A 16,754-nucleotide genomic window follows, 5' to 3' on the forward strand; every position below is an offset into this window, starting at 1 on the left:
CTCGGATTTTTAGGTAAATTTGGATATCATAGCACTATTCACATCTTTAAAAATTATTTTACTACAATATTTTTAGCAATAAATTTTCAGTTTTTAACAAATAAGTGTTATTCAAATACACCCTATATGCTAAACTATTTGCCCTTTTTTGACATTGGAGCATAAAAACAAAGAAACAATTTCCCAATTTTACTATAAACAAACTGAAATATAATAAATAAATAAAATTTCCCACTTAAGAAAGTTTAGAGACAACAAAATTTCACAATATTTTCATGCAACTCTTATTTTTAATTGAGGTAGTCCATGAATAATTTATTTTGACTTATGATGTGCAAACACCTCAATTTATTGTAATCTTTTAATTGGTTTTTTACAATTGTTTACAATTTTAATAGATTTTGTACAATAATTATCGTTGTTTATATTTAATTAATTATTTTTTTACTTTAATATTTTTTTATCAGGATTTTTTTTACTTTTAATTTTTTGCCAAAAGTTGCGTACTTATTTGTGCACAGAAAATTTTAAAAGAACCCATTTTTATAATATCGAGTTCTGTTGAAAATGCTGGTTCAAAACTGTCTTCTTTTCTCGCTCTAGTCTCTCTCTCTAGAAGGCACGAGCGTCTCTCGTCTCTTCTCAGTTCTCAGTCTCTCTCTGTAAGGATATGAACTTGAATCGTATTGAATTTAGATTTATCAGTCTTGATATTTGTGATTGTGAGAGTCATTACCTGCTTAATTTTTTCTGCTTCTCTATATTTCTTTGAATATTCCATGCTAAAGTTATGTCCTTTAACTGAAGTATGTACTGAATCTTGCATCATACTGACATGGGTTCTTCATATTTTTCATGAATTTCACCACAATATTGTTGTTTGGGGCAGTTGGTTAGTTGATACTGTAATTTCATTTTGCCTTATATCAATCACTAGGTAACATCTGCAAGCTTGGTACATGTATTTTTTTTCTCAAAATAGTACTTATCTAATAGAACTAATGCACCCATTTCTTTGGATCATACATTTCACCCAAACAAAGTTTTAACTATTCAATTTGAGTGTTGTCTATACCATGGGCCTATTTGTTATTTAATAGAATTGGTGATTCAAGATTACCTAGGAGACTATCTATTGTTGAATCATTTTTGTTCATACAATCATTGATTATCACTTAGGAAGCACGGGCACTTCATTTGAGGTGCCGTACCTGTGTGTTGTACTGGTGTCATATCCGTGTTGCACCAGTGTCATAACCACCATTTCATGTTATCATTTTTCAAAAATTGCTTGTGTCACCGTGTTGTACCCATATCAGTACCCGTTTCCATGTCCTTGCTTACTAGATTATCACCCTTTAATACTGATTATTTTTGTATGCTCAGCTGTTGGTGCCATATTGTAAGCAATTGATTCAGTTTGCACACTGCGGGTACACAATTTTCATCCTTAATTCCTTATACAAATGTCAGACATGGAAATTGACATGTTTGATAAATGCATGATATTTTTCTCATATTAAACTTCAAGGTTCTCTCAATCAAGATGAAACACCCTTATTTTATGGTAGTGTATTCGGTGAGGGAGAGGTGAGTGATGCTGCCTCTATCGTGATTTTCAATGCAGCCCAATCACTTGACTTCAGCAGCATCGATCACCTTATAGCATTAAAGTTGTTGTGGACTTTTCTTTATCCCTTCTTCACCAGTACTGCTCTTGGTATAGCAGTAAGTTGTTTTTGCAGTTGTTTTTTGCTTCTTATTATTATTGCTTCTTCTTTTCTGTATGTAGAGCACACAGTAAACAAGCAAACATGACAATCTTTGTGACATAATTGTGTTGTACCGGATTGCAAAGTGTCAAGCTCAAAGGCATGCTACTTAGTGTTATATGTCTATGATCATATGTTGGACTTCCTATTTTTGTTTCACTTGAAAGTTGTTTTTGAAAAAATTATTATTGGCTTGCTTAATTATAATGAACTTTTTGTGGGGAATTCAGTAGACATTATCATCTAACTTCCTATACTGTACCTTTCACGCGGGTCTTATAAATGCGTATATCATAAAGACACTTTACATTGGAAGCTAAATTCAAATGCACTTTGTTTTCAGCCTGAAGTTGTTTGTTCTATTTATCTGTTGCATTCACTTTTAGTACTGTTTGTTCTAGTTCTCCTGTAATCGTAAAGGGAGTATGATTTGGGATAAAATGTTATGAATTGAGAATAGGAGCTCCTCTTTTGTTTGATGGTGATGCCAAACATCCTTATGTGTTGATGCCTAGAATTCAGGAAAATTCTAGGTGGTGAAGCCGATGTTTGTTCTGTTTATCCTTTTGTTCTTCTTTAATCCTATTGTTTTACATCACTTTCAGTTGGTTCATTGGTAATAATGTTAATGGATCTATGCCCTGCTATGATCATAAATGGTTATCACCCCCTCACATATAGTTGTTGAATTTATAGCCTTATGTTCAGAAGTCTGATGCATTTGCATCACTTTAAAGTATGCATGCCATTCATTATCGGTGCAATTAATATTAATCTGTAACCTACGAAATCCTTGCAGCTCAATCCTTACATGCTTCTGGTGCTTATATATACATTTACTTGAAGCCAAGTTTGTAATTACAATTATGCACTGAAGACTACATGATTGCACACATTGAAAGGCATTACGAATTTGGACCTAAACAGAAGCAGAGAGCTAAATGGGAAAGAACAGATGGAACTCAACTAATGAGAAAATTAGTGAACATGATACAACGAAAAGATGGGGAAAAAGAATGTGGCTTGAGTCAGTGGTAAATGAGAACATGGAAAAAGATTTAGCAGGATCCATGTCTCAAAATTGAGATATGATCACATTTTTAATTTACCATCTTTTGCATACCTAAATGATTAATTATGACTTATATGTAAGTCTTGTTATATAATTTGACATTGTTAGCTAGTGCAAGCTTCATTGGAAATTTAAAAAATGTGAGTCATAGAGATTGCTTGAGAAGTTGGTTTTAGCTGGGGGAATAGATTATTACTTTCTCATTGAATTTTTATGTGCTTTATAGATTCTACTATGCGCACTTTGGTGGCAGAGATTATATTGTATGAGTGGGTGTGTGACTACGCGTATGCATTATTAGTTTTTTTTGGTTGTGTGGAATATTTTAGTGCAGCATTCATTTGTTACCTTTGGTTGTGTGGAATCTTGTTGTCCTCATTCATGTTGATTTAGGAGTATGAATTGCTGATTTTTTTTTTCTGCAATAATATATTGCTCAGTCAATTGTTAATAGTTGAATCAGTTTGGTCCCATAAGGACTAATTATCATTAGTTTTTGAATAATCTATGTAAGGAATATATAATATCAATTGCCATAGTGACCAAACCAATAACTTGGCTTAATGCTACCTAATAAAGTTAGCATAACTGATGTGACATTCAAATGTGGAAGTTAGTTAATATACAAACAACCCAGATAACCAAATTTTTATTTATTTATGCAGTTGTGATTTATAATTGCTTATATGTACCTACGTAGTGATGTACATCACAGGCTTATGATGTCTAGTTTTAAGTTTTAACATTTACTTGATATGTACTTTCATTGAAGTTGAACATCATTTGTAACCTATCAAAAAAAAAAAAAGTTGAACATCATTTGTAGTGGTAGGGTGTGACATCATCACCAGTAGCTTTCACAACATTGTACTTCCTATTTAATCATAAAATCTTCAAATCTGTTCTAGCTCTTCCTTTTTCCCTACTCCTAGTTATATATTCTTTAAATACATGTTGCTTCAGTTTTAGAGGCAAATAATGTGCTTTCCATCCTAATAATATATGCTTAATCCACATCCAGACATCTTAAAATAGACTCGAAAAAGTTTGAATAACCCTAAGAGCTGCAGCAGCAAGATGATGATCTCAATATATATAGCTTAGGGACTTATGCCCAACCTAACACAACCAAACCATTGCCAGGCCTCTAACAGCCCATAATAGTGTTGAATTTAAAACTGCCATACTTTCCTTAATAATTTGGAATGTGCTGTGTTTTTAAAAATAATTATTATAATGGTATTTTTCTCACAAGAGGTGCTTTTTTTATTTTTTTGGTATGTTTGATATGCAGAAAGAAGAAGATGGAGCTAGAAGTGGTGAAAGCAGAGTTAGTGTTGCCAACTCACCTCAGTTTCAAGCAGATTCAAATGTACGAGAAATACCCTAAAGGCCAATCTAGAGGAAGGCACTGGAAACATCTCAAGCAGATCCTTCAGGCCGAGAATCACCAGAATCACCCTCCTGACGAACCCAACTGTAAGTTCTTAGAATGCAAAGAAAAAAAAGGGGACTTTTTATTGGCATTCCTTTATTTTTGAAAAGCATAATGGATTATATATATTTGGGTAAATTTTACAAACCTACCCTGAGGTTTGTGATAATACCAACTAGGTCCAAAACATTTTAAATCCTACCAATTTAGTCCTCAAAAGACAACTTTGTCCCTTACTTTTATTCTCTTTTTCTTTCTCTCTTCTATCTCCAAGTCCAAGACTTCTGTAGAGCAGTCTCTGGCTTTCACTACTTCACTTTCCCAACTTTTCGGTGTCACTGTACCTTATGCTTGGGTTGGTAATAGTGGAACTCACTGTCCAGGCACTTGTGCCTATCCATTTACATGGCCAAAGAATTCAGGTAAGCCACCAGCAAGCACAAATGGAGGCAACAGTATAATGCATGCACCTAATGGGGATGACAGGATGTGGGTGCTGATGGAATGATCAGTGTGATTGCTCATGAGCTAGCTGAAGTGTCAAGTAACCCACTTGTGAATGCATGGTATGCTGGTGATGATCCAACTGCACCAACTGAGATAGCAGATCTGTGTGTTGGTGTTTATGGGAGTGAAAGGAAGAAGGTTTCTTGTGCAATGGGTATGGAACCCTTTGCAAAGGAGATGCTTTGGGCCTGATGCTGTGGATTAAAGAGTGTTTCATTGTAAATACTTTGCTATCATTTCTTCTACTACTTTACCTCTTGCTGTTATTAGAGAGAACTCAGAGAAGAGAGTTTAAGAGAGGGGAAAGGAACAAGACAGAAGAGAGAAAGGAAAAGAAGTAGGGAAAAAAAAATGGTTAGGGACAAAGTTGAGGACTAAATTGGTGGGTTTTAGAATGTTTTGGACTTAATTGGTATTATCACAAACCTCAAGGTAGGTTTGTGAAATTTACCCTATATATTAATTACCTGAAAGAATGATGGGACTGTTTTAATGGGAAAATTAAATTTTATGCACTATGCAAGACGCTGTATGACTTATTATTGTGTTGAAAACAATGTTGCAACTTGCAATTGCTAAAGTAACTGATAATAAATGGGAATCCTTTTATTCATTAAATGATGCATGAATTTCCTACATGTACAGAGTTTGATTCTTGAATTGTGATTGAACAAAAGCCAAGGTGGGGAAAACGTTCTAGAGCGTAGTAGATTCATGGTTTACACAAATCTCTCCTGTTATGTTCTTATTTTACCTTTTTACATTGATTATGAATTTGTAGAATATAGGCTTTGAAGTAGTTAATGTGTGTTACTATCCATGGACCCATTTTGCTTTGAGAGTAAGAAATCTATGCTTGGGAGTCTTGTGAAGCATGATAACGTATGAGGTGGGAAGAAGAGTTTACACCTCACTAAGTTTAGATCAAGGATTGACTATAGGCATTAGAGTGATTGTGTGTTATTTGAAAGCTAGTACTCAGGATAACTGGGGTAAAAAGAACTGTTTGCTGGTATGACTAGAGAGCATATAAAAGAATTCACTAGTGTTGTAGGAGGATGATTACTTGTCAACCTGATATGATTTAAGTCAAGTAGCTTGAGAAAAGCTGGCTTGGATTGGCTGCTTTGCTTAACTGTTCAATCATATTGTCAGGTTTAGAACAATGGTTGCCCGTTCCAAGTTTAAAATTATATTTTTAAAATTGAGCATTTAAACCACTAAGCTTTTACTCTTTCTTTCTTGTTATAGAGGTTACTCTCAAGTTCCACCACTAAGTTTTGATCCCTTGATGTCTCCTGTTCTGCAGACGTCAATATTGAGTCACCACCTTCTATGCATCCATGCAAGAGAATTTGTGATATAACAGGATACGAGGTATGTGGCTTTCTTGATAAGATGTGGTACTATAGGCATAATCAACGCATATCTGATTTGAACCCAGCTGTTAAAATTTTATTTCCTCAAACAAACTCAGTTCAACTCTCTCTCTCTCTTAGATCAATGCTAAGAGCTGAAGCTCTTGTCCCTCCCCACCCATTTTGTTTTAGGACTAGGGGTTATTGTTGGTGCACATTTTGATTTGCCTTAGCTTGTACTCTGCTTGTTAGGTTGCTGAGTCAAATGTTTGTTATTCCATGGGCCCTAATGGTTATTATATTCTTGCTGCCAAATAGACTTTCAGATTCATTGACAACAGGAATAGGTTAATTGCAACTGCTATTTTTAACACTATGGATAATCCATCTGTGACTGAATTCCTTTCTTCTTTTTTTTGGGTTTTGGTATATCACCTACTTTTGTTCTGTGTAAAGTAATTATTTGTGTATTATGCAGGCACCTTACTATGACCCAAGGACCAATCTTCGTTATGCAAATGCTGATGTTTTTAAGCTCGTGAGATCGCTTCCTAAGGAATATGTGCAAAGTTATTTGGCTCTAAGAAACGCAGCAGTGGTTCTCAAGTAACTTTGGACGAATGTGGAGCCAACTGGGTTCCCCCTGAAGAACAATATTGTAGAATAGAGTAATTTAAAAAAAAAAAAAAGAAATTACTTAGGATAATCCATGTTTTAGTTAGTGTAAGTTTGGAAAGCACTGAAATCAGTTTTCAGCGCGTTTGCGTTTTGCAGTGTGTTCTATGTACTGTTCACAGTACTCACAAGTATGGAATTTAGCAAAATTTTCATTAAAATTGGGTCTTACAGTATTATCCACCTATTTAAAAATTATTTTACTACAGTGTTTTTAGTTTTCAATTTTCAGCAATAAATGATATCCAAACGAACCTTTTGTAAAACTTGTTCACACAATCCACGTTTTTTGTATAATTTATAGGTGTCCATTTGATACAGCTTTTGTTTTGTTTTTTTTTTTTTTTAATAAATGTACTATTTGAAAATTTGTACCCAGAAATAAGTGAAGTTGAAAAAAAAAAGCTATACTTCCAAAAAGTACGGTTTCAAAACGGGATGTTAAACAGACACTGGATCTCTTTTTCGACTAGATAAAGACATCATTGATCGCAACTCATTGATCAAAACGAACAAATTGTAAGTTGTCTTATTACTAGTTCTTTTATGGTATCACTTTTTATTGCTATATTAGTAATTAGGAGCATGTAAAGGTTACTACAAGTATTAGTGTTTTACTACTACATAAGACTTATAAATAAATTGATATGACAATAAATGTGATTAGTGGACTTTAAGTTCAACTATATATTTTTTCCATTGTTTTGATTTAAGGGCTTCAACTACATAACAATGTCATTATTATTATTATTATTAACTTACACAAAAATTTGTAAATTTTATATAGTAAAATTTATTAGTATCTCTAACATTAAAGCTAGTAAAGATAAGAGTACGGCCTTTTGGCAAACAACCTAAGAAGAAATCTTTTTTTTTTTAGGAGTGAAGAATTGTGACACCCTCACTTTTATTAGAAAAGCCTTATTCTTTGTGTAAATAAACTAATTATATACTATCCCATTTAGATTTTATAGTATAAAATTCAAACCTTTCCCACACCTTAATGAATTTAAAAAATTGAATCAAAATCTTTCTAAATCTCATTTAAACAACATTGGCAAATTTTATACATATAAAAAAAAAAAAAGCAAAAGTGTTCACGAGTTGAGTTGAGTCAGGTTTGGGCTCAACCCAAACTTGACCTGACTAAATCTCTAATGTCAGAAAATAAAATGAATAAGATATACAAATTGAATAAATCTTTTTTTGGGGGTATATTAGTGTTATCTTTCTCCCTTAGAATTTGATAGAGTGAAATGAAGGTTTTAATCTTCATAATAATGATAATGTTAGATTTAAATTGACACAATCAAAAATATATATAGAACTATTCATATATATGATTTAATTTATATGAACAATATTTAGCCAGAAATTTTTTTTTTTGAAAAAAAAAATTAGAACATTTATTTGTGACTCATTTAACCATGCATATTTCCATAAAAAAAAAAAAAAAAAACCTTAACCATGCATAACCTCACCCAATCCCATTTAACTGTGAGTCTGTGAGAGATCTGAGGTCTGAACTTTGAAGTCAGTCGCTATAAAAAACTCAAAACGTCTCTCTCTCTCTCTGTGTTCTACGCTACGTCTCTGAAGTCTGAACCCCCGAAGAGAAAATTGGACCACGCCGCCACAACTACATTCTCAGCACAACAATTCTCTGCCGTTCGATTGCTTGGGTAACTCAAACTCGAAATTGGGTCTCCAACAACTCAAGAAACTAGCTTTCCCTGGAGTTTCAGCTCTAGGCTTGGCTCCCTCACCGACCCTCTGCCCTAGCTTCTTATTCAGGTTTCTGTTTCTGGGTTTTTCTTGAAATCACATGTTATTGTTAGAATTTGGATTTTTTCATCAACTATGTGTGTGTGTGTGTGTGTGTGTGTATATACTGATACTTGTCAAAAGCAAAATATGAAAGTGTATATATATTGATGATATGAATGCTAGGTCTATCTAGAACTATTTAATTTCCGTGGTTTTAGTAATTCCTCGCTAGTTTGGAATTGTGCTCAACATATTTACATTTGGGTCACTGCAAATTTCAAGCTTTTACACCTTTTGAATATTGTCGTCAAACTGTTCGATAAAAGTTCTGAACGAAAACTGAGTGTTCCATATTTTGAATTTCAGATATGGATGTGGAAGTTGATCACTATGTTATTCTTGGGTTGCCTTCTGGTGAGGAAGGTGCTAAGCTGAGTGCGGATGATATTAGAAAGGGGTACAGATCGAAGGCTTTGGAGAAGCACCCGGATAAGAGGCCTGGTGATAAACAAGCCCTTGAAGAATTTCAGAGGCTTCAGTCATCGTATGAGATTCTCAAGGATGAGAAAGCCAGGAAACTGTTTGATGATCTTCTTCGAGTTAAGCGTGAGCAGCGACGTCGGAAGGCAGAGCTTGATTCCAAGCGTGGTTCCAAGCGACAGAAGATGGTTTCGGACCTTGAAGAAAGGGAACGAGCAGCATTTGCTCCTGACCCGGAAGCCAAAGCGCGAGAAGATGAGGAGAGAATTGCTAGGAAGTTGAAAGAAGAGATTGCGCGAATACGTGCAATGCACGCAAATAAAGGGGCGAATATGGGATCAAATATTTGGAGGGAGTCAGCAGGAGTTGGAAAGGAGAGTACAAGTAGTGCCGGGGCTTCCACCATGGATAAGGAGAAGATGCTTAAAGTTTCATGGGAGAAGGTTGGGGAAGACTATACGGCCGAGAAGTTGAGAGAGTTGTTTTCAAAGTTTGGAGAGGTGGAAGATGTTGTCATTAAGAGTTCAAAGAAAAAGGGTTCAGCACTTGTCGTGATGGCGGCTAAAGATGGAGCGGTGAGTTTGTTATGACGAATACTAATACTAAAGTTAATCCAGTGCACTTGTAGCATTGCTTTTTTGGTTGTTTTGTTTAATCACTTATTTTGGTTTTTCCTTTTTGGCTAGGTTGCTGCTACGGGAAGTGTATGTGGCCATCTTTCTAATCCATTGCTAGTTTTGCCTCTTCATCCTCCAATGGCAGCAGAGGCTCCGAGTTCTCCCCCAAGATCTGCAGAGCCTAAACTAAATAATTTGGTTGGGGCTGGTTATGCTGCATTTGAAGATTCTGTTTTAATGAAACTCCGGAAGGTTTGATTTTTGTTTTTGACTATTTAAGATTCCATATTTTTCTTTTAATGCACTCCATCCAAACTTGCAATGAGCATAATGGACGTCACAAATTTAAATCACCTTGTTTGATTAACTATAGATTGAGTTGTTGGATTGTGGCCTTAAGGATTCCTTTATCTCAAACTTTCATTGTCTCTATATTTCATTCATTACAGATTGTAATGTTTACCATTAACTTGAATGTGTGGTAAGAACTATTGTAGTCCAATTTCAGATGATCATTTCATCCTACTGTAGGGTTCTTTTTACTAAAAATTATATCAGACTTTCTAATTGGCTTCCAATGGCACATTTTTAATTTATTGTTATAGATGTTTTTGATAAGCATATTGTTATAGATGTTAATGTGTAGATACATTCATAATAAAGTGATTCAGTTTTAAACCGGTTGTCAACCTACCTCCCTCCTTTTTTCATGTTTGTGACCAGCTGCCATCAAAATACGATGCTACATACATACATAGGCAGAGTTTTTAGAACTATAAGGCTCGGTGGTTGTTGTTGTTGTTGTAGATGTTAATATAAAACAAATGGCAATATCACATGCAATGGTCTGATACACCTATAGATAGCATATAATTCTACCTTTTTTGTAGATACCAACTTCAACTGGCATGATATTGTGATGTAAAAATGTCTCCTGATTTGATTATGTCATTATACCAGTATAGACTAGTTGATGTCAATCAACTGGATATGTCATTTGGTAGCATATACATACATACATACATACATACATACATATATATATATATATAGATATTTGAATTCGTCTTTATAATTTAATAAATGCTTGGAAAGTATTGTATCTTGTTATGCTTATTTTCCATTACTTTGTTCTTTTTATTTCTTCTTACTTTGTCAACTTTGGTGATGAACAGGCTGCAGAAAAGCAAAAATAGGAAATGCAGAACATCAAAGGAAGAGGTTCCTGTGACTCATGCTCTCCCTGAATTCTAACACTTACCTGATGTAATAATGTAAGAAGAGATCCATAAATTTCAGCAAAATAAGAAAAAGATCCATATCTTTAAATCTCGTTAGTGTCACTTCTATGTCAGTTTTCCCCCTTTTATTTCTTTGTGGAAATACTAGCTCAGCATCTGCTTAAAGCTTTGACTGGTTTACCGACTCTACTCCAATTGAGGGGCACCATATGTATGTTATGGGTGTTGTCCATATGACAAGTACCCTTTATTTTCATCTTACTGGATATGCTTGCTAAGGGCTTAAAAGGATTGGGATTTGCATTTCTTTGAACAATATTTATGTTATTTTGTAAATGTTGGAATAGGAAAACTTATTTTGCCAGGCTGATATGTCTTAAGTCTTAAATATGCAGGACACCTTTCTACAAACTGCTTCCTGAAGATTTTGCTGCAGAAAAGTTTCCTATCTTTTACCCGATCTAATGTTACTGACTAAATTCTTTTGATGTAACATCAGCATTTTTTAGGGAGAGCATCTCTTAGTACTTCGTAGGGCTCAGGTTTAAACTGTATATTATCATGTAACAATCAAACTATGAAAGGTTCGAATAAAAAAAAAAAGTATGGTTTGAATCATTTCATGTTTGGAAATCATTTTATATTGTATCAAAAGAGAAAAGTGGAAATTACTAGTTTAGTCTGTGTATTTGTGTTAAGAGTCTCTTTGACTGAATTAAGTTCTCAGGACAGTGATTTTCAATTCCAGTGAAAAATCTAAGGTTGTGTTTGGTTGGGTGTAAAATATTTTCCGAGTGTAAAACAATTTCAGTTGAAAATATTTTCGGAAAAGGAAAATATTTTTAGGTGTTTGGTGGCATTTTAAAAAATACTTTGGAAAATATTTTCAGGTGTTTGGTTGTGATCTTGAAAATATTATAGAAAATACATTTTTTACTTGATGCTCACATTTTCTCAGCTTCCAAACAAATATGTAACATCATTTCTCAGTAGAATCACAAAAGAAACAAAACCCAAAAAAAAAAAAAATCATAAAATCCGAGAAAGAAGCGGCGCGATCGCGAAGGAGGAGGCGCGATCAAGATCGCGAAGGCTGGGGTGCGACGGCGCGATCGCGAAGGCTAGGGTGCGTCGGCGCGATCGCGAAGGCTGGGGTGCGCTATCGCGATCGGTGCTGGGGTGCGACTGCGCAAGATTGCAGTGCCAGGGTGCAACGACGCGATCTGGGTTATGACGCGATCTCGCGGTGGGTCATGGCGCGATCTCGCGCCGTTGGTGGGCTGGTCTTTGGTGCGACGATCGGGGCGACCGGTGCTGGTGTGTGAAGGAGAATGCGAGAAACGGTGTAGGAAACTCACCGTGGGAGAGTGGCGGCGCTCGTCGGACTGTGGGTGAGGCTCGGACTGGCTTGAGGCAAGGAGTGGAAAATGAGGACTGAAACCAATTGAAGGTAAAATACAAATGGAAAATATTTTCCGGGTGGGAGGCAGTATTTTACAGTCAAATGTTACTAATTTTTCGTTTGACCAAAATTTCAGGTGTTGCCAAACACCCGCAAACGCGTAAAACAATTTCCTGAAAGCATTTACCGTCGAAACAAACGCAGCCTAAATTGCAATGGACCCACAAAGAGTACTTTAAAGTTTAATGGGTGGTAACATGTAGAAGAGCGTTATTGAGATTCGATAGGGTGGTTTTCAAAACTTGAAAACTTATATTTTTGAAGTGACTAATTGATATAGTTGCAAATGGTGTACAAATTTTTGCTAGCATTGATTTGCTGTGCAGTAATGATATATAGGATTTGTCTTTGAAGTCTCAGATATTTATTTTTTACTGCTTGTTTAGCTCGACTCCAATCTCGATTACTATGATCTCTACTCTGGCATCAACCTTGAGTAAAACCACACTCCTGTGACCGCAATACTACTACTATTGTCACCAAGAGATGACAACATTAAAATTATCATATTAGCAGTTGCTGTGATTACTTACAACCCACAATTCAATTCTGGATGTTGCCTCTACCACTCACCATCCATTCATTACTACAATTAACTAGTGACATTGCTACTGCCATCATTGTCATTTAGAGTTCCATTCACTGCGACCATAGCTCCCATCAGTTATGCATGTTTTCCCTAATGTCTCTAACATTCCCTGCCAGTTCATCGTCGCTATCAACTACTGCCAGTTTGTCACCACTAATGATCACATCTTTTATACCTTCACTTCAGTACATTTTATCACCGCCGGTTATCTTTTCAACCACTGTTATATTGCTACACTATCGCCATCAGTTAATTGTTTTTGCCACCATTAACACTTAGCCATTTATCCAATAAAATGACCAAAATATATGCATTCCTCCTGGGCGAAAAAAGAGGTCCTTTTTTTTTTTCCTCTTACTCTAAAGTTGCTAATAAAATGATGTGCTACATACACCTCTTCTTCAAGTATGCCATTTAAGAATGCCGATTTGACATCCAGTTGATACATTTTCCAACAATGATGTGTTGCAAGAGAAATCAACATTCTCAATGTGTCAAGTCTTGCTATTGGAGCAAAGACTTCTTCATAGTCCACCCCATACTTGTAACCTTTAGCTACAAGTCTTGCCTTATAGTGCTCAATCCTCCCATCAGCTATGTGCTTAATCTTGTATTCCCATTTCACACCAATGGTTTTTTGACTCGGAGGAAGTATAGTCAATTCCTAGGTGTTGTTTCTCTCAATGGCATAAATTTTGTCTTGCATGGCATTCTTCCAACAATCCTCTTTCACAGCTTCTTTAAAGTAAAAGGCTCATGGTCCACATATAAACAAAAGCGATTTGTCTCTTTAGTTTATGCATAGATATCTTCTAGGCCTCTCATTTTGATTGGTGTTAGAGATTGGGAAATGCTACCTGGGCTTTGGATTGATGAAGTGCCTGTTGATGATGGATAGCTGTGAGGTGTTGAGGAAGGTCTCTCTAAACCTTCATAATTCACACCTTCTTCTTGGTCTACTAACTCAAGTGGCTTCCCTTTACTTGTGATGCCCATCATTCCATTCCCATGACTCCTCTTCGCTGAAAATGACATCTCTACTCACCACGTCTTTGTTGGTAAGTGGACTGTAGAGAAAGCTTTCAACTCCTTACTATACCCAATGAAGACGCACTTCTCCCCACGATCATCCAACCCATTGAATGGTGAATGTTATGCAGTGATAAAAATGGTATACATGGAGAAACATTGAGTAAAAGTGATGCAGAGAATGGAGATTTTACTGAAATTGGTTCACATATAAGAGACTTTCAGTTTTAATACATTATTTACTTTTCTTTGAATTATATTTACACCAAAAGAGAGAAGAAAAGAGAAATGAGGAGCAACATTAAAGATTCTATTCTCGAGTCTATGTCTTCACTTAATAGTCACAGCAACTGTTTTGACAAGAAGTTTCCAAAGAGAGCTCTAGCTTTCCCATTTTTCCAAAGGCAAACAGATTTCTTCTCAAAATTTTTTCTTTTACTTCTTACAATGCTAGGGACATGACATCAACAGATGAGCATCTGCAAGTTTGAGCTGGACCATGCATTGAAAATAAACACTTCTAGGTACATCATTTAATTATGGGGTTCTCCTGAGAATCAAAGCTAACATATAGCAAAGGGCAGAGTCAACCGTTGATAGTGCAATGATGAGCACCGCAACAAGAGCAAGAGTGAGAGTAGCAGTCTTCAGCTGCAGAACAGCAGAGAGAAAACCTCAGCTACATGCAACATTATATGATCAAACGAAACTAAAATAAATTTTTTGACAACCACTGCAAGTCTGCAACATGGTTGTACACTTCTAAACTTCCAAGTGAACCATAAAAACCTTACATACCGTGCTCTGGAAACCTGGCCACTCTATGTACTTCAGCTGACTAGGTTGCTCAGCAAGAAACACAAATAAAGATTTCAAACCCCTGAAAAAGAATATAAAAACACAATACTTAATTTAACAATGTGTTCAATCATCAATGTATTACAAGAGAGTATAAGAAAAGCTGTAAGTACAATACCAAAAAGCATCCTTAATCCAACTGAGCCAAAAGGGCTCCTCAGACAAGTCATCATCATCATCAAAACTCAACTGATGATGATGGTTTCTTCTTCCAACAGACACCACATATCTGACACCAAAATGCTGCAGCTTTGGATGAGAACACTGAATCCTTGCCCTATGAATCTGCCAGGTAAATTCCCCAATGTTCATAGATGAGATGTCACATAAAAAGTATAAGCTGTTACATACGGACACCCAGAGAGGAATTAACAAGTTACCAGTGTAGATGGTAGCTGAAAAGCATTATAATCATTATATCTGGTAGATTTATGTCTTCCATCCTTGAATGGTAGTTTAGGAGAGCAATGAACCAAACCTACAGAATATATAGGACATCAAAATATATATACACACACACACACACACACACACAATTCTGAACACATATAAACTATGTCAAAGATTAACAGCCTCTGAGAAAAAGAAACCTGAACACTTTGCTGGCAGGAGAGAAACAAACACCATCTGGATCAACTGATTTGTTAGAGCTGTGTCTACAGAAATGCAAGAAAGAAACTTTCAGCACGGACACGCGAAATTTGGCCTAGTACCCGTGTCGGACTCGGGTACTGGTGGGCCGAGAGAGAGAGAGAGAGAGAGAGAGAGAGAGAATCACTGCTTGTGTGTGGGGGTTATGTTTTTGTAGTGGATGAGCGGCGGAGCACAGAGGTCTTAGCCGCTTCGGCAGGGCTCTCGAGATGAGTCGAGAGAGAGAGTGGTAAAGTGGGTCTGTGTGTGGGGGTTATGTTTTTGTAGTGGGCTTGGCTTGAGTTTGGTTAAAATTCAGTCTGGGCTTTAGTGTGAATAGGTTGGGTTACTGGCTCATGTGTATTCAGCCCACTTTAGATCACCCCACAAAAAAAAAAAAAAAAATCTACTATATATAAAAATACCCAAACCCAAAACCAAAATTTTCTAATTAATTTATCCAAAAAAATCCTAACTAATTAAAAAAAAAAAGAAAAGCCCAGAGCACGTATATAATTACAATAGTACCCCAAACCTCCTTGGAATCACATAAATAATTAATTTAAGGGATTGAGATTATTACACCTGCTGCAATTGCTATGAATGGTTGAAATTTAAAGTTGCAAAATAAAAATTTTAAATCTCAACCATTGAATAAAAAAAAAGTAAAAAAAATTTTGTGAGAAAGAGGAGGTTAATTACACAGTATTACAATTGCATTGGATCTTAATCCTAATTTTAAATATGTTTTCAAGCATTTTTGTTGTTACTTAATTTTAAAACTTAAAAATAAACATAATTATGCCTAAAAAAATTTAAAATATACCTAAATTTAAAATTTAATTGATTAATTAATTGTTGAATTCCTAGACATGTCGTACCATAATTTTTCAAGAAATGATGTATTCCTGTACCAGTATCATACCCATACCTATGTCGGTGTACAGGCAACTTAGCTTTTAGTCCTCAATGGGAATTTATGGGTGGAACAAAAAAAAAAAAGAAACCCAAATGAATAATGCACCCCACTCAACCATAAATAGACATTTTCTAAGTCACTCTAAATGGAAGTTTCAATTACACAAATTAACAAATACAACATAGACTACATAATGGTAGCAAATGAAAACTTACCCAAATTCCCAACAAGAACTATAAACATTTTAAAGCAATACCCAAATATTTTTTGTCACAAAACTGATAATTTCACACCCAAACTTCAAATGAGGTTGCTTAACTTTTTAGTAATAATCAACTAAGAC

The 16,754-nt window shown here is 35.4% G+C and overlaps 3 protein-coding genes across 11 annotated transcripts; 2 read left to right on the forward strand and 1 right to left on the reverse strand.

The window, feature by feature from the left end:
• The first annotated feature begins 537 nt into the window (after positions 1–537).
• On the forward strand, positions 538–7,027 carry LOC142642293 (protein EIN6 ENHANCER-like). 7 transcript variants are annotated; one of them, XM_075816640.1, is made up of 6 exons: positions 540–662; positions 1,387–1,433; positions 1,628–1,728; positions 4,139–4,323; positions 6,096–6,163; positions 6,623–7,027. In XM_075816640.1, the coding sequence occupies exons 4-6, from the start codon at positions 4,149–4,151 to the stop codon at positions 6,752–6,754; spliced, it is 375 nt and encodes a 124-aa protein (XP_075672755.1). In that variant the 5' UTR covers positions 540–662; positions 1,387–1,433; positions 1,628–1,728; positions 4,139–4,148; the 3' UTR covers positions 6,755–7,027. The 7 variants fall into 7 exon arrangements, with proteins under 7 accessions (XP_075672754.1, XP_075672755.1, XP_075672760.1 ...); XM_075816645.1 differs by having other exon boundaries at positions 549–662; positions 1,628–1,720; XM_075816644.1 differs by lacking the exon at positions 1,628–1,728 and adding an exon at positions 890–961 and having other exon boundaries at positions 622–662.
• A 1,301-nt stretch (positions 7,028–8,328) lies between these two features.
• Positions 8,329–11,619, forward strand: LOC142605379 (uncharacterized). Of its 3 annotated transcripts, none has more exons than XR_012839026.1 (5): positions 8,342–8,613; positions 8,953–9,641; positions 9,753–9,935; positions 10,859–10,957; positions 11,320–11,619. XR_012839026.1 is itself a non-coding variant. In XM_075776847.1 (4 exons), the coding sequence occupies exons 2-4, from the start codon at positions 8,955–8,957 to the stop codon at positions 10,877–10,879; spliced, it is 891 nt and encodes a 296-aa protein (XP_075632962.1). In that variant the 5' UTR covers positions 8,329–8,613; positions 8,953–8,954; the 3' UTR covers positions 10,880–11,292. The 3 variants fall into 3 exon arrangements, 1 of the variants encoding a protein (XP_075632962.1); XR_012839027.1 differs by having other exon boundaries at positions 11,306–11,542; XM_075776847.1 differs by lacking the exon at positions 11,320–11,619 and having other exon boundaries at positions 8,329–8,613; positions 10,859–11,292.
• A 2,573-nt stretch (positions 11,620–14,192) lies between these two features.
• On the reverse strand, positions 14,193–15,744 carry LOC142642604 (uncharacterized). The gene is made up of 5 exons (XM_075816999.1): positions 15,453–15,744; positions 15,243–15,340; positions 14,981–15,147; positions 14,803–14,884; positions 14,193–14,655 (listed from the first exon to the last, which is right to left on the reverse strand). The coding sequence occupies exons 1-5, from the start codon at positions 15,487–15,489 to the stop codon at positions 14,542–14,544; spliced, it is 498 nt and encodes a 165-aa protein (XP_075673114.1). The 5' UTR covers positions 15,490–15,744; the 3' UTR covers positions 14,193–14,541.
• Between the last annotated feature and the right edge of the window lie 1,010 nt (positions 15,745–16,754).

Source organism: Castanea sativa, chromosome 7 (genome assembly GCF_040712315.1).
Source record: "Castanea sativa cultivar Marrone di Chiusa Pesio chromosome 7, ASM4071231v1".
Classification (NCBI taxonomy): domain Eukaryota; kingdom Viridiplantae; phylum Streptophyta; class Magnoliopsida; order Fagales; family Fagaceae; genus Castanea; species Castanea sativa.

Coding starts and splice junctions, on each gene's coding strand:
- LOC142642293 (XM_075816639.1), top strand. CDS start 4,149: ATGGAGCTAGAAGTGGTGAAAGCAGAGTTAGTGTTGCCAACTCACCTC. Junction 4,324..6,095: donor CCCTCCTGACGAACCCAACT/GTAAGTTCTTAG, acceptor CCTGTTCTGCAG/ACGTCAATATTGAGTCACCA. Junction 6,164..6,622: donor GTGATATAACAGGATACGAG/GTATGTGGCTTT, acceptor TGTATTATGCAG/GCACCTTACTATGACCCAAG.
- LOC142605379 (XM_075776847.1), top strand. CDS start 8,955: ATGGATGTGGAAGTTGATCACTATGTTATTCTTGGGTTGCCTTCTGGT. Junction 9,642..9,752: donor TGGCGGCTAAAGATGGAGCG/GTGAGTTTGTTA, acceptor CTTTTTGGCTAG/GTTGCTGCTACGGGAAGTGT. Junction 9,936..10,858: donor TTTTAATGAAACTCCGGAAG/GTTTGATTTTTG, acceptor GGTGATGAACAG/GCTGCAGAAAAGCAAAAATA.
- LOC142642604 (XM_075816999.1), bottom strand. CDS start 15,489: ATGGTGTTTGTTTCTCTCCTGCCAGCAAAGTGTTCAG. Junction 15,341..15,452: donor CCTGCCAGCAAAGTGTTCAG/GTTTCTTTTTCT, acceptor TATATTCTGTAG/GTTTGGTTCATTGCTCTCCT. Junction 14,656..14,802: donor GGCCAGGTTTCCAGAGCACG/GTATGTAAGGTT, acceptor GCTGTTCTGCAG/CTGAAGACTGCTACTCTCAC.